The sequence below is a fragment of the Phyllostomus discolor genome, chromosome 13, assembly GCF_004126475.2.
Source record: "Phyllostomus discolor isolate MPI-MPIP mPhyDis1 chromosome 13, mPhyDis1.pri.v3, whole genome shotgun sequence".
NCBI classification, from domain to species: domain Eukaryota; kingdom Metazoa; phylum Chordata; class Mammalia; order Chiroptera; family Phyllostomidae; genus Phyllostomus; species Phyllostomus discolor.
In genome coordinates, this window is record NC_040915.2 from 60,920,768 (window position 1) to 60,933,837 (window position 13,070).

Genomic DNA, 13,070 nt, shown 5'->3' on the forward strand with positions numbered 1-13,070 from the left:
CCTCCATGCCTTCCCTGTCCCCACCCCTCTTCCTGCCCCAATGCTGTGAACTGTGAAGGCCAGGCACCAGGGCCCAGGCCAGGCCCTGCCAGGGCAGGGAGGGCAGATGGACCTCCGACAGCAATGTCCAACAACTCGGGCTCTGTTTTGGCAAAAACTGAACTCTTTTGCCCAGTGGGAGAGGGCTGGGGCAGGGGCCCATGCTCTGGAGTGTAAGGCCCGGCCCAGAGCTCCAACCTGCTCGGCAGGTGACCCACAAGCAGCAATTTTCCACGGGGGAGGAAAGGGCGGGGCGAGGAGCTATTCCCTCTCAGTCCGGCTGGGAACAGTGGGACCGGCAATGCACCAAGTTCATTCCTCTCTCTCTCAAATGCTCATCCGGCCGCACTGCTGGGCCCCACTGCACGCAGCGTCTCTGCTGCTGCGGGGTTGTCTGTGAAAGACGCTCTGGTCAGGAAAGCTGACGGAAGGCCCACGCTGTACTCACCTGCCCTCCAGCACCCATCCTTCACACTCCCCATGGAGGCTCGGCCAGCCTGGAGGAGCTCCTCTGAGGGGGCCTCCAACCCTGGCCTCCTCTCACCTTCACTTGGCCCAGCAGCACCCACCCTGCCAGTAGAAGCCCCGCCTCCAGCCCACCAAGACTCCTCAAGGGCTCTCCGTCTGTCCCACATCCCCACAGCACACTATAAGGGCCTTGCATGAAGGGACCTGCATGCGGGGCTCTACCGCAAGCCTTCCAGCATCCTACGGCAGGGGCCCGGCACTGGCCAGCACTGCCTGCACCAGAAGGACATGCGTGCAGACCATCTGTTAAGGGAGAGGACACGAACGGAAACGATCCGCCAACGCTCAGCGGGCCCCTCCTCCGAACCAGGCCGGGACGAGCCAGGGCCTGGACGAGGAGCACAGGGATGGCACAGAGACACGTGCACAGGGAGGCCCGCTGCACCCCGCTTGTGAGCGCAAGGACGGGCCGCACCTGCGCGCCCACCCAAGGGCGCTGTGGCCAGCACACAACGCGTCACTGGTGGCAGCTGCAAGGAGTGAGACGGCCTGCACTTCTCATAGGGAAACTCTCCCAGATTTAGTGCCAGTGACAAAACCAAGTTGCCAGAAAGCATCCCCTCCCACACATACACACGTGCCTATTTTTTAAAGCTGCATGACAAACTTGTCTGATTATGTACACACACACCTGGAAAAAAAGGGAAGCCCTGCCACTCACGGAAGTCCCTCTGAGAAGAGCACAGCACCTGCGGGTGGGCTGGCCGGGGGTCTGGGCTTTGCTGTGTGTCTGCACTGTGTCATGAAAAATAACAGGAGGATCCCCCAGCCTGAGCCCCGAGGCTGGAGGGGACACCCAGACAGCGCCATGGGTGTGTGACAGCAAAGCTGGGCAGCGTGGGTGGCCCAGGGTGGTGGGTGTGGCAGGTCAGGGCACCCAAGGACCCTGCCCTTGCCCATTTGCATCTCCTCACAGGGGCTGCCCACCGCTTGTGCCTCTGTTCACATGGTGGGCAGTAACCCCCGTGCACCCTGGACAGGAGCAGAACCAGCCCACCGACCCTGACTCCAGCCCCAGCTGTCAGAGACACCGCCCCACCGCAGCAGTCAGCCAGGGGATGCCCTAAACGTGCCTCCATAAGCAAGGGAGTAAACGGCTACCTCACACTTGGTAAAATCTGCTGGACAGACTCATGAGCTGAGAGGGTGCAGGGTCACACTTTCTGATGTGCAGGGTGCAAGGTCCAGCCAGTGGTGTCCACTCTGGAGTGCCACCTGCAGCAGCAGCAAGGACAGGGCAGGATGTGTGTGGCAAGGGCCATCTTGCCACCAGCCGCTGGCAGTGCTCATCTCGCAGGTGCTTCACACATGAAGGTGCGAGTGTCTCGCCTCTGTCCAGAGGTTAACCTTTCAGGCCCAAGGAGTACAAGGAGCCCCAACCCACCTCCAAAGAGAAGAGCTAAGAAAGCAGAGTGTCCAGGACTCGGGCTGGGAGAGGGCCACTAGGAAGTACAGAGGAACCCAGAGCTAACCCAGAGAAGGCAAAACACCCAAAGTACCAGTCCAGGCTGTGTAACCCGCGTCCTTACGTAGGGGCTTCCAGCTGTGGGGGAAGGGCTGGCCCTGTGCCAGGCCCACCGGCCCTCAGCTGGCCTCCCTCCCCACTGGCACGGCCTGACTGCCTTTCTACAGGACTCACTGCTTGGAAGGCCCCGGAAACCACCGGAGTGAGCCCAGTGGGGAAGGGGCCCAGAGAGCCCCGCTGCCAGCCCTAACATGCTCCCGGCGCGCAGGTGCCTGCAGTGCGGCCCCCTAACCCCACGGGAAGGCCGTGCTCTTCACTGCGAGGGAGAGAGGGATGTGGGTCTCTCCTTCCAACACGACTACTTCCAGTCTTTCTTTTAATTTTTATTTTTTATTTCAGAGAGAAGGTAAGGGAGGGAGAAAGAGAGGGAGAGAAACATCAATTGGTTGCCTTCTGTACGTGCCCCAAATGGGGACCACGAACATGCAACCCAAGCACATGCCCCCTCCTTCTGGTTTGTAAGACGACGCCCATCCAAATGAGCCACACCAGCTGGGGGTCACCGCAGAGTCTTCGAGGGCAAAGCGCCAACAACGGTCGGGGGGGGGGGGGGGGGGCAGGGAAACTGTTTTCTTGAAGCCCTGCCACGTGCCAGATCCCAAGTTAGAGGCATTCCCCCATTATCTGTTTGATCCCTGCACTTACTCACTTACTCCTTAGGGCAGGTAGTGGGAGCCCAGGTTATATAAGGGGAGCCACCCAGGTGCTCAGGGAAACTGAGCTACCTTCCTGGCTCTAATTTTAGTTTAGCAGCTGCCAAAAAGAAAAGTCTGCAAAACACTGACAAGGGCCCATTTCATTAATATATAAGGAATTCTTGTAAGTCAATAAGAAAAGGGCCGATAATCCAACAGGAAAAGGAACATGAGTAGAAACTGCACAGAGGACGTGAAAACTGCTAACGAGCTGTCCCAGTTAGTCCCACTGATAACGAGTGAGGCACAACAGCGCCTTCACCTCCGGAAGAGCGACTGCGAGCGCTGGAAGGCGCAGAGCGGCACTGACGGTCGGGGGTGTGGGCTGGGGCTGCGGTGTCCGCCAAACCTTTGAGGGCACCCCCACCCTCTCACCCAGAAACTGTCTATGGCAATTTACCCCACGAGTGGACTGCCATGTATATACACAAAGATGTGTTACAAAGCATCGTTTGTAATAACGAAAGACTGGAAACAACACAAGCTCCCACCCACAGAGGACGGGTAGGTAAACTGTGGGATGTCCATATGTTGGGAGCACCATGCAGCTATTAAAAAGAACAAGCCAGTTCTAAAACACTTTCCAACACACACTATTAAGTGAAAACAAAACAAAACAAGGGGCAGAAGCATGTGCACTTTGTCCTTTGCGTGTGTCTCTGCACACTGGCTTAGAAATGGACAGACACCCTCGGGAGGACACATCGCATGCAGGACGAGGAACAGAGGCCGCTATGGGGCAGTGGCTGGGGCCTGGGCATCTGGGTAGGAGGGAGCTTCTCCTTTGCTGCAAAGCCCTTGGTCCCATGGAGGTCAGTGAGAGACACATCTACCACCTGTCTGTAGAATATCCACGGAGAGAGAGCCGGCAGACACAGGGCTCTCGGCTCCAGAGCCCCACCTGGCACCCAGAAGCTCACAGCCTGAGAGACGAGAGCCAGGGACCCAGACGCCACACGACCCAGCCAGCTCTCAGTGGAGACCTCACCTGCCCATATGCTTCCAGAACCAGCCGCTGTCACACCCCGCTAGACCTGAGACCTGTCCTCCTCTACATGTAACAAGGAATCACGGAAAACACAGAGGAAACCAAAGCTCAGGGGGTTCCCATGACTTGCCAAAGAGAGGCAGTGAGAGACGGCGAGGACTCAGGAGTGGAGAACGGAGGAACGCCCGCCTCTGTGCAGGACACAGTGAACAAGGAACAGGTAGAGGCAGGTCCCAGGGGCTCTCGGGGCTAGGAGGCAGGTGGGCCCTGGTGCTGGGCCATGTCCCACCTGAGAAGTGGGTCTCCATTCTGCATGGAATGTGAGGGCTGGAAGGGCACTGAGAGCCCAGCAATGGGCCAAACTTGTTTTTAGGCAGCAGACCCAGCTTCAGTCAGAATTTCCAGCTGCCCCAGACCACACAGGGGCACACGGAGCTGCTCTCGAGGAATTGGGCCATTGGCCTGGAGCCCTTCTCACCACTGCCTGCCATGGCCCCAGGATACCTGGGGCTCCAGAGAACACGCCAAGCTTGACCATGCTTCTCCCCAAAGATGGGCAAACTGGTACCCGGAGGGGGCAGTGCCACACCAGAAGTCCCTCAGCATGCATGGACCCACTCCCGAGTCTGGCGCACTCTCGACTGCACCACCCCGCCTGCCCTCTGAGGGTGCCGCAGACCCATGGTCCTGGGAACGCCCACCCAGGGGTCCATTCACATGCCTTTGGTGAAAAGCAGTGGCAGCAAGCAGCTTTGGAAATCAACAAGGCAAAGTACTCACGTTGAAGAAATTGGTCTTGTTCCTCTCGCAGAAGAGCCCCTGTGCCGGCATGTGCTGCAGTTGTTGCCACGGGATACTGCTGCCTAGCAACACGTCGCGGGCCCACTGGAGGTTCTGGGGAAACAAGAAGTAGGTTGGAAGTGAGTGTGTGGGCAGCTCACGGCGCCCACGGGGAAGGGAGGCAGTCCCCTCCTTCCTGGCTGCATTGGCAAAGCGGTGATGAGTGGCAGCTCCTGCCAACATTGATCCTGCCGCTCCAGGGAGCTCTGGCTGCTGGCTTTGATCATCTGGCTGAGGGGCGCATTTCTGGAACTGATTTCTCGCCTAGCACAGCTGAATCAGGAAAGCATGGCCTCAGAAAGGGCACAGATAGGGACCCCTCCACCTTGCCAACCTTGTCAAGCTGCTGCATGGACCTAGAGCCCCGCCTTCTGTAAGGAGACCCCCACCAGCCCAAATGGTCAGTCCTGACTTGTCAGGACACCAGTAGAGCTCCTTGTCACGGCCAGCAAGACAGCCAGCTTGGGTTCGGGCTCACGTTCACCGGGGCTCTGCAGGATGCCAGCGGCCTGCATGCCTGCAGGGGAGGGGCTTCTGCCCAAGGGCTCGGGCGGGTGCTCTCTGAGCAATGGTGCCACTTGGTGGAACCTGGCAGGGCAAGAACAAGAGCCCGCTGGCCTAGGTGGCACTGGGGGCAGAGTGAGGCTGGGCATGGGCCTAGCTGCCTCAGCCGTCTCACCAACCTGGAGAGCAGCCCTTCCCCACCCACCCCATGGCCGGCCACCGTCCCCTGCAATGTCTTTACCACTGTGACTCCCATGGCCAGAACCAGTGCTGAGCACCCTGCACGCACCCTTTTACCCTGCCTCAGGACAATGCTGTCCTACACGGGACAGGCCTGCAGGGACACAGCTAGGACTGGAACCCAGGACTACACAGTGCCGGCCACTTGTTTTCTCCACAGCCATCCCCCTACAATCCCCAGCCAATCAGTCCCATCCCACCCTCCCATCCCCCAGCTAGCTCCCTTACTTGCCTTTATAGCCCCAAGGCCAGGCCTTGATCACCTTATCCCAACTCCGGTGAGCACCCTCTCACTTCTCAGCCTGTGATGTGGGCCTGTCCCACCTGCTCCCACACTGTTCGCTAGTGGTCAGGTGGAACTTACGAAATAGTTGCTTTTGTCACAACTTCAGGCAAAAGTGCAAACCCAGCCCGCCGGCTTGCTGGCTGGGACCCCACACTGGTGTGCATCTGAGTCTCTGCTCTCACTTCTGCACAGAGGGACAAGCCTGCTATGGGGTTGAGGTCTGCTCCACCCCAGCACAGGACAGGACCCCTGCCACAGATACGAGGGTCTTTCTGGGATGGGGACAGGGGAGGTTTCAAACACACATCTCCTAGATGACACACTCACAGAAGACAAAGCTGGCTCTTTCGTGGAAGCCCGAGGGAGAGCATCACCTCCTGGGTGGCAATTTTCAACTGGCGTGCTATAAGAATTTTTAAAATATGCAATACCTGACTATTTAGTCAGGGTCACTGATCTCTTTTCCCTTAGATTATCAAATTAAAACAAACAAACAAACAAACAAACAGCCAATACAACAGCTGTCCAGTGTGAATGAATCAAAATTATACCTTTTATTTTTTTTTGTCAGATAGGCAAAAAATATATTTTGGCGTGCTGTAGAATTTAGTAATTAGTTTATGTGTGCCACAAGACAAGAAAGGTTGAGAATCGCTGTCCTAGGAGAAGCCCGGATGAGTGAGCCTGGCATCGACTCCAAGGCTGACTTCCACAGGGACACGGCCTGGCCCTGGCAGCGGCTGAAGGCGGGGCCCCATAAAGGCAAGGCTGCCCTTGCCCAGCAGTGCTGCAGCCCGACCTGGTCTAACTAAGCAGGTTCGATGTGGGGCGTGTTCACGTCCAGAGGGACGTGGACATCCTAATGCACCAGGAGCGCAGGGACAGCCCCAAGTAGACAAGAGGGCATGTGCCACCCACAGCCCTCTCTGCACAGCGGACTCCTCTGGCCTGGCACTCAGGTGGCCTGCTCTCTTGCTCACGGCCCACTCCCAGAGGGGAGCACCCAAGCAGGAGTCACACCAAGGGCCATGTGGGGGCCCCTCTCACTGAGGTTCAGCGGCTGTCAGGGAGCAGCGGCTGCAGTTTGCTGAGACATTTTTTCCTCCAGAACTCACGGTCCTTTCCAGGGCCTCAGGAACTGATGCTACAACCATTCACAGTGAGCGATGGGGCTTCCTGCCTACTGAGGTACCCCTTCTCTGCCCCCTCCCCTACCTGGAGGAGGCAGAAGTGAGCAGAGGAGAGGGGCTACCTGGGCAACAAGAGTCCTCAACCCTTGATCAGGTCCCTCCCTAGTCAGGAGCACAGGGCCACTTGGCGCCACACTCAGAAACTATGAGTGAACTACGCAGCCCCAGCCTTTAACTTCTGAGCTCCAATACGCCAGGAGGATCAGCTTGCAGCTGACATTCCAATGCCTCTAGCAGTGCCCAGCAGTCTGGCTCAGAGAACCCACCTCCCAGACCAGTCCATTAAGAAGCCTCCTGAGGCTGTATATGAGGACAGTATAAGCAGCCTGGGACAACTTCAAGAGGTCTAATGGTCACATCATAGGGGTGTCAGAAGGAGAAGAGAAAGAGCAAGAAATTAGAAATCTAATTGAAAAAATGATAGAAATCGTCTCTAATTTGGTGAAGGAAATAGACATGCAAGTCCAAGAAGCACAGAGAGTCGCGAACAAGATGGATGCAAAGAGGCCCAATCCAAGATACATCATAATAAAAATGCCAAAGGTTAAAGATAAAGAGAGAATCTTAAAAGCTGCAAGAGAAAGAAGTTAGTTACCTACAGGAGCGTTCCCATATGGCCATCCGCTGATTTCTCAAAAGAACCTTTGCAGGCTAGAAGGGATTGGCAAGAAATATTCAAAGTCATGAAAGGCAGGGACCTACAGCCAAGATTGCTCTGCCCAGCAAAGCTATCACTTAGAATCAAGGTGCAGATAAAGAGCTTCCCAGACAAGAAAAAACTAAAGGAGTTCATCATCACCAAACCATTATTATATGAAGTTAAAGGGATTTATTTAAGGAAAAGATCAAAACTATGAACAATAAAATGGCAAAAAATACAAATCTATCAACAATTGAATCTAAAAAACAAAGCAAACAAGAAGAGAGACAGAATCATGGATACAGAGAGCGTTTTGATGGTTGCCAGATGGGAGGGGGTGTGGGGGAATGGGGGAAGAGGTGAGGGGACTAAGAAATACAAATTGGTAGTTACAGAACAGCCGTGGGAATGTAAAGTACTGTATAGGACATGGAGAAGCCAGAAAACTTATATGCATGACCCATGGGCATCAACAATGGTGGGGGGACTGCTGAAGGGAGGGGTGGCAAAGGGGGGAAAATCGGGCCAACTATAATAGCATAATCAATAAGATATCATTTAAAAAACAATAATTTAAAAAAGAAATGCATAGCTAAGATTCCTGATGTTTATAAAAATACTGAGTTTTCATTTTGCAAACCATGTAAGGCTGGCTGGGATCGACAGTGGCCAAGGCTTCCGCGTCGGGGGCTGGGGCACAGCGTCTTTTTGCAGTGGGGCCCTTCTGTGTGTTCGGACAGGGAGTAGCAGGCAGAAGGGAGGTAGAAACGCCCTGCTCTGCGGCTGGCACGCCCTCATGACGCCTGGTCCTACTGCCTGGTACGGGTCGGGAAGCTCGTCACCTGCCCCTGGGACCAGGCTGCGATCAGGGCAGGCTAACTAGCCTCTCGACCATCTCGCACTCCTCAGTCTCCTGAACGATCCTCCCTGAGCATCACTTCCTGGTGACAACTTGGTGCTAGCTGGGTCAAGGAGCGGTTCCAGCCCAGAGGGGAAATCCTCACAGCTAAAGGTGGGCTGCATCCCACACCATGGCCAATGAGACTCAGGCCTGCCCTCAAGGGCAAGAGGAAGGCCCTCTGGCTGAGCACAAGCCGACCAAAGGCCAAGCCTTGAGGTGAGCAGTGCAGGGGCTAGACGACCAGGCAGAGCCCCAGCCCAGGGCCCAGAGGCAGGCTGTGCGCTACGCCCCAGGCAGCCTCTCCGGTAGAACAGGCCCTTCTCTTCTTCCCTCCCACCTTGCGTGGGGGTGCCAGCACCTGTGGCTCACTGCCTTGCTCCTGACACACTGACCAGCAGCCACCTATTACTGTCTAGCCGCTGTGTTTGGCCATGCTCCTGAGGGTGGGGGCTGGTGGGTTGGCCTTACTTCTGCTATCCCCCAGCCTCTGCCACCAGGCCTAACGTGCACTGGGCCTTCGGTGAGCATCTCCTGGGGCAGCCTTGAAGCAACCATCAATGGTTACGTGCCTTTGGCAAGAAGGTGGGCATCCACCGCACCTGACCAGGTAAAGGATCTGGGTCAGAGAGCCTGCCTCCTCGATCTGGAAGGTGAAGGCAGAGTCAAGATTTGAGCCCTAGGAGCCCTCACCAGCCTGGCCACCGCTCAGGGCAGAGTCCAGACCCCACCACACCCTCGCCAAGGGGTGCGAGACAAGCTGCTGTCTCCTCTGAGCGTGGGCTCCCTGCTTCTCTCCAGCAGGGTGCTATGAGAAGCAACACTGGGGTGCCAGCCCAGGCCAGGCCATCCTGATGCCCCGCTGAAGCTGGCTTCTTGTTTCTTTTAAAACACCGAGAATTGGGAAGACCAGAAACTGGAAAGAGTGGGAAGAGCAGGCCCGGGCTGAGACGGAGGGACAACTACAAAGCAGGCCTGGGGAGCAGCAGGGACCTAACCAAGAGGCCTTCCACGGAAAGCTGGCTCTGGAGAGAACCACCAGGGTTCCCAAACCCTGGCCCCCGTGCGGGGTACACACAGCCCTAGTGTGCCCACGCTCTTGCCCCCCAGAACTGCCACTGGGCAGCAGCTTCTCATGCACCTCCAGGCCCAGCACCAGAGAGGTGCCTTCGAGCAGAAGCTAAAGTCTTTTTAATCCTAGCCGTCCAAGTGGGCGTGAAGCAGCCACGTCAGCATGGTTTGGACTCACACTGGCCTGATGGCTAATAGTGTTGAGCATTTTTTCCTGTGCTTACCGGCCATCTGCATGTCTTCTTTGGAGAAACGTCTACTCATATCCTGTGCCCATTTTAAAATTGGGTCATCTTTAATTCTCTATGAAGTCTAGATATAATCCCTTATCAGATACACAACTGTGAACATCTGCCCTGGTCTGCAGACTGTCTGTTCACGGTGGTAGCGTCCTTCAAGAACAAAAGCCTTACATTTTGATGGTGTCCGGTTTCTTCGGGTCACCTGTGCTTTCGGGGTCGTATCTAAGAAACCACAGCCTAATCCGAGGCCATGAAGATTGACACCTATGTTTTCTTCCAAGGGCCGTAGAGTTTTAGCTCTGAAATTTAGGCCTTTGATCCATTTTGAGTTAATTTTTGTACATGGTGTGAAGCAGGGTCCAACTTCATTCTTTCGCACGTGGCCATCTAGTCACACCGGCCTGTGTGCGGAAAGACCGTCCTTCCCCCACTGAGGTATCTCGGCCCCCATGTTGAAATCAGTTGCCCACAGATGTACGCGCTGGTTTCCGGACTCCCAATTCTCTTCCACTGATCTCTGCGTCCGTCCTTAGGCCAGTACCACAGTGTTCTTTATTTTTAATTGTGGTAAAAACACATAACATTCACCATCTTAGCCATCTTTTAGTGCACAGTTCGGCAGTGCCGAGTGTATCCACGTTGCCATGCAACAGATCTACACAACTTTTTCATCCGGCAAAACCCAACTCGGTGCCCATTAAACAACTCATTTCTCCTTACCCACCGCCCGCAGCGACTGCCATGCTCCCGTCTCTCTGAGTCTGACTACCTTGCGTACCTCATGTAAATGGAATCATGCACTGTTTGTCTGCTGGTGACTGGTTTGTTTGGCTTAGTACAACGTCCTCAACGTTCATTCATGCTGCAGCACATGTCAGAATTTCCTTTCTTTTTAAGGCTGAATAATATTCCACACTGTTTTGATTACTATAAATTTACAGTATGTTCTCAAATTGGGAAGGTGGATTCCTCCAAGTTTGTTCTTTTTCAAGACTGGCCGCAGGGACTATCTTATAAACCACTCTGTCCTAAACCCCTCCAAGCAGGAGGTAGAGGGGCTCAGTTCCCCAATATCTGAGGACAGTGAGGGGGGTGCGGTCAGGGAAGGACCATCCTGGATCCCATCTGTGAAGGCCAGGACCCTCATGATGAGAGGTGTCCCAATCCACATGGCCTTTCTCCTAGGCTGCCCGCAGGCTCAAGAACCAGGTTTTTATGAGGACAAACTGCATCCAGGGTTCAAAATCCTGGTGAAGACCATGATCCCAGAGATTTTACATGATGAAATAGTGAGACGTGGGGCCCTGTGGCCATCAGTGTAAGCAATCTTTCCTAAGGTGTGGAGAGCATTAGGGAGCACACCTTGGGTATCCCTGGCCATGGGTGCAGGCCAGCAGGAGGCCTGTCTTGGGGCACTGCAGCCAGCCTGTGTGCAGCGAGCCCCACCCTGGGCAGGAGGGCAGGCACACCAAGGGTTCATTAGGGAAAGACCCAGCCCTCAGAAGGACCAGTGAAGGGTCTAGAAGGCATGGGAGATGCTGACACAGAGGAACCGGGCCCAGCTGAAGGCACAAGGGAAGAGAAGGACTGTGGGCTGAGGGCTGGTGCGTGGCGTGCAGGGTACTGCCCAGCACCCCGCCCTCACCTTGGTGTCGCGTTAATTCTGTGGGAGCACCATGAGACAACAGCCCTGAGACCTGCAAGCACCCACACAGAGCCAGCACCCGAACCCAGGTGAGACAGGCTTCAAAGCCCACATTCCCTCCCCTCCCACAAAACACTGCTGCCAGCAGCTAAGCTAGTAGTGCTCCACACCCTGAAGGCTTGGGGAGCCCTCAACAAGCAGATCCTCACTTGGGGGCACTTACGAAAGACCACCCACAGCCCTGGGGCCTCTCCAAAGACACGGAGTTGGATGCTCTGGCAGCCCCTGAGCCACAAGACGGCAAAAGTAAAGGGCCACTGCCACACCCACAGACAGGCCTTCATGAAGCAACACACACACAGCAGGAAGTGTTTGTTAGCAAAGAGCTATGTGTTTGGAAAGTGTGGCTACTTGTCAGTTAATGGTCCTGTATCAGTCACTGAGAACACTGGGCGTGTCCCCAGATCTGTGGCCACGCTGACACCCAGGGCTCAGCCCCCGGGATGGCAGCATTCCCCGGGTCGGGTCAGCATTCACCTAGGCTCTCGGTGGAGTCAGTAACCCGCCCTTCAGGTTGGGGTGGCAACGACTACTCAGCCAGGTCTGAGTGGAGCAAGCCAAGGAGCCATCAGGGGCACGGTCAGGACCTAGGTGTGTGGTGGCCTCCAGAGCGTGCGGCATGTCTGGTGCCAGGCAGAGCTGCTGCACGAGAAAGAGGGTGATTTGTGGAATCGAGGCCAGCATTCCGTTTCAGAAAACCAAGGACCCCAACCTGGGAACACAGCTAACAGAGGAGCCACAGAAACAGAACGTGACGTCTGTGGGGGGTTGAACACTGACGTCCAGGGTGCAGACAGCCATGCCAGCCTCCGTCCCCACTACCAGGGATGGCTGGGTCAGTGGGAGACCATCACAGCGTGACCACAATGACCTGGCAGACGTTCACAGACAGCAGGAAACGGCCAGCTGTGGGCACAGATGCTCTAACGTGTGCAGAGGCCCGTACAATGACTGGGCCTGGGTGAGGCTGCTGGACTGACACCGGATGGCCACCCACGCCTGCGTGACCGACCCTGAGCCAGGTACCCAGATGTGAAGTAGGAAAGACATGGTCCCCTCTCCTGGAGCCTCAGAAGTAACAGAAAACAGTGTGTACACAAGAGCTGGGAAGAAACATACACATAAACCGCTCTTGTTTTAGGGTGGCGGGACTGTGACGAGGAGAATGTCCCCTCTCCTGTTTTTCTTTAATTTTGACATAAATACTGTTTTCCACTTTTAAAAAACTCACCCAGCGAGGGAACAGGCCATGATGATAGCAGCCAGTGTCTGGGACTGGGGGAGCCCCTTTTGCCTTCAAAGGCTCCCTCCTACTCAGATGAGAGCCTTTTAGTGGGAGTGGGAGAGTGGGAGGCAGACCACCAGAGACTCTGTGGGGCCCGGATCATAGCTCAGCTCTCCCTCCACCCAACCCTTCACCCTCCTCCCTTCCACAAGGGCTCATCCCTAATAGGCATCTTGCACCCCAAATTCCATCTCAACTTCTGGAGAAGGCAACCTGCCATATTTTGTCCTACTCAGAGTGACCACACCTGGCAGGAGCCACATGGTTGCCTAGGGGAGCCTCAGAAGAAGGGTACACCCAAGGCGGGGAAAGGCCTGGATGACGGTTGCCAGCATCCCTTCCATCCCCAACTAGTGAGAGCTCCTGCCCTGGGCTCTGCTGGTCCTGAAAGAGG

At 55.7% G+C, this 13,070-nt stretch overlaps 1 protein-coding gene across 2 annotated transcripts in view; it reads right to left on the reverse strand.

Annotated features, from left to right (window-relative positions):
* CABIN1 (calcineurin binding protein 1) overlaps positions 1-13,070 on the reverse strand; it is a 126,337-nt gene that overhangs the window by 39,596 nt on the left and 73,671 nt on the right. For both annotated transcript variants that reach the window (XM_036014866.1, XM_036014865.1), the window contains exon 29: positions 4,556-4,669. In XM_036014866.1, coding sequence (XP_035870759.1) covers positions 4,556-4,669 — 114 coding nt within the window. The remainder of the gene's footprint in view (positions 1-4,555; positions 4,670-13,070) is intronic.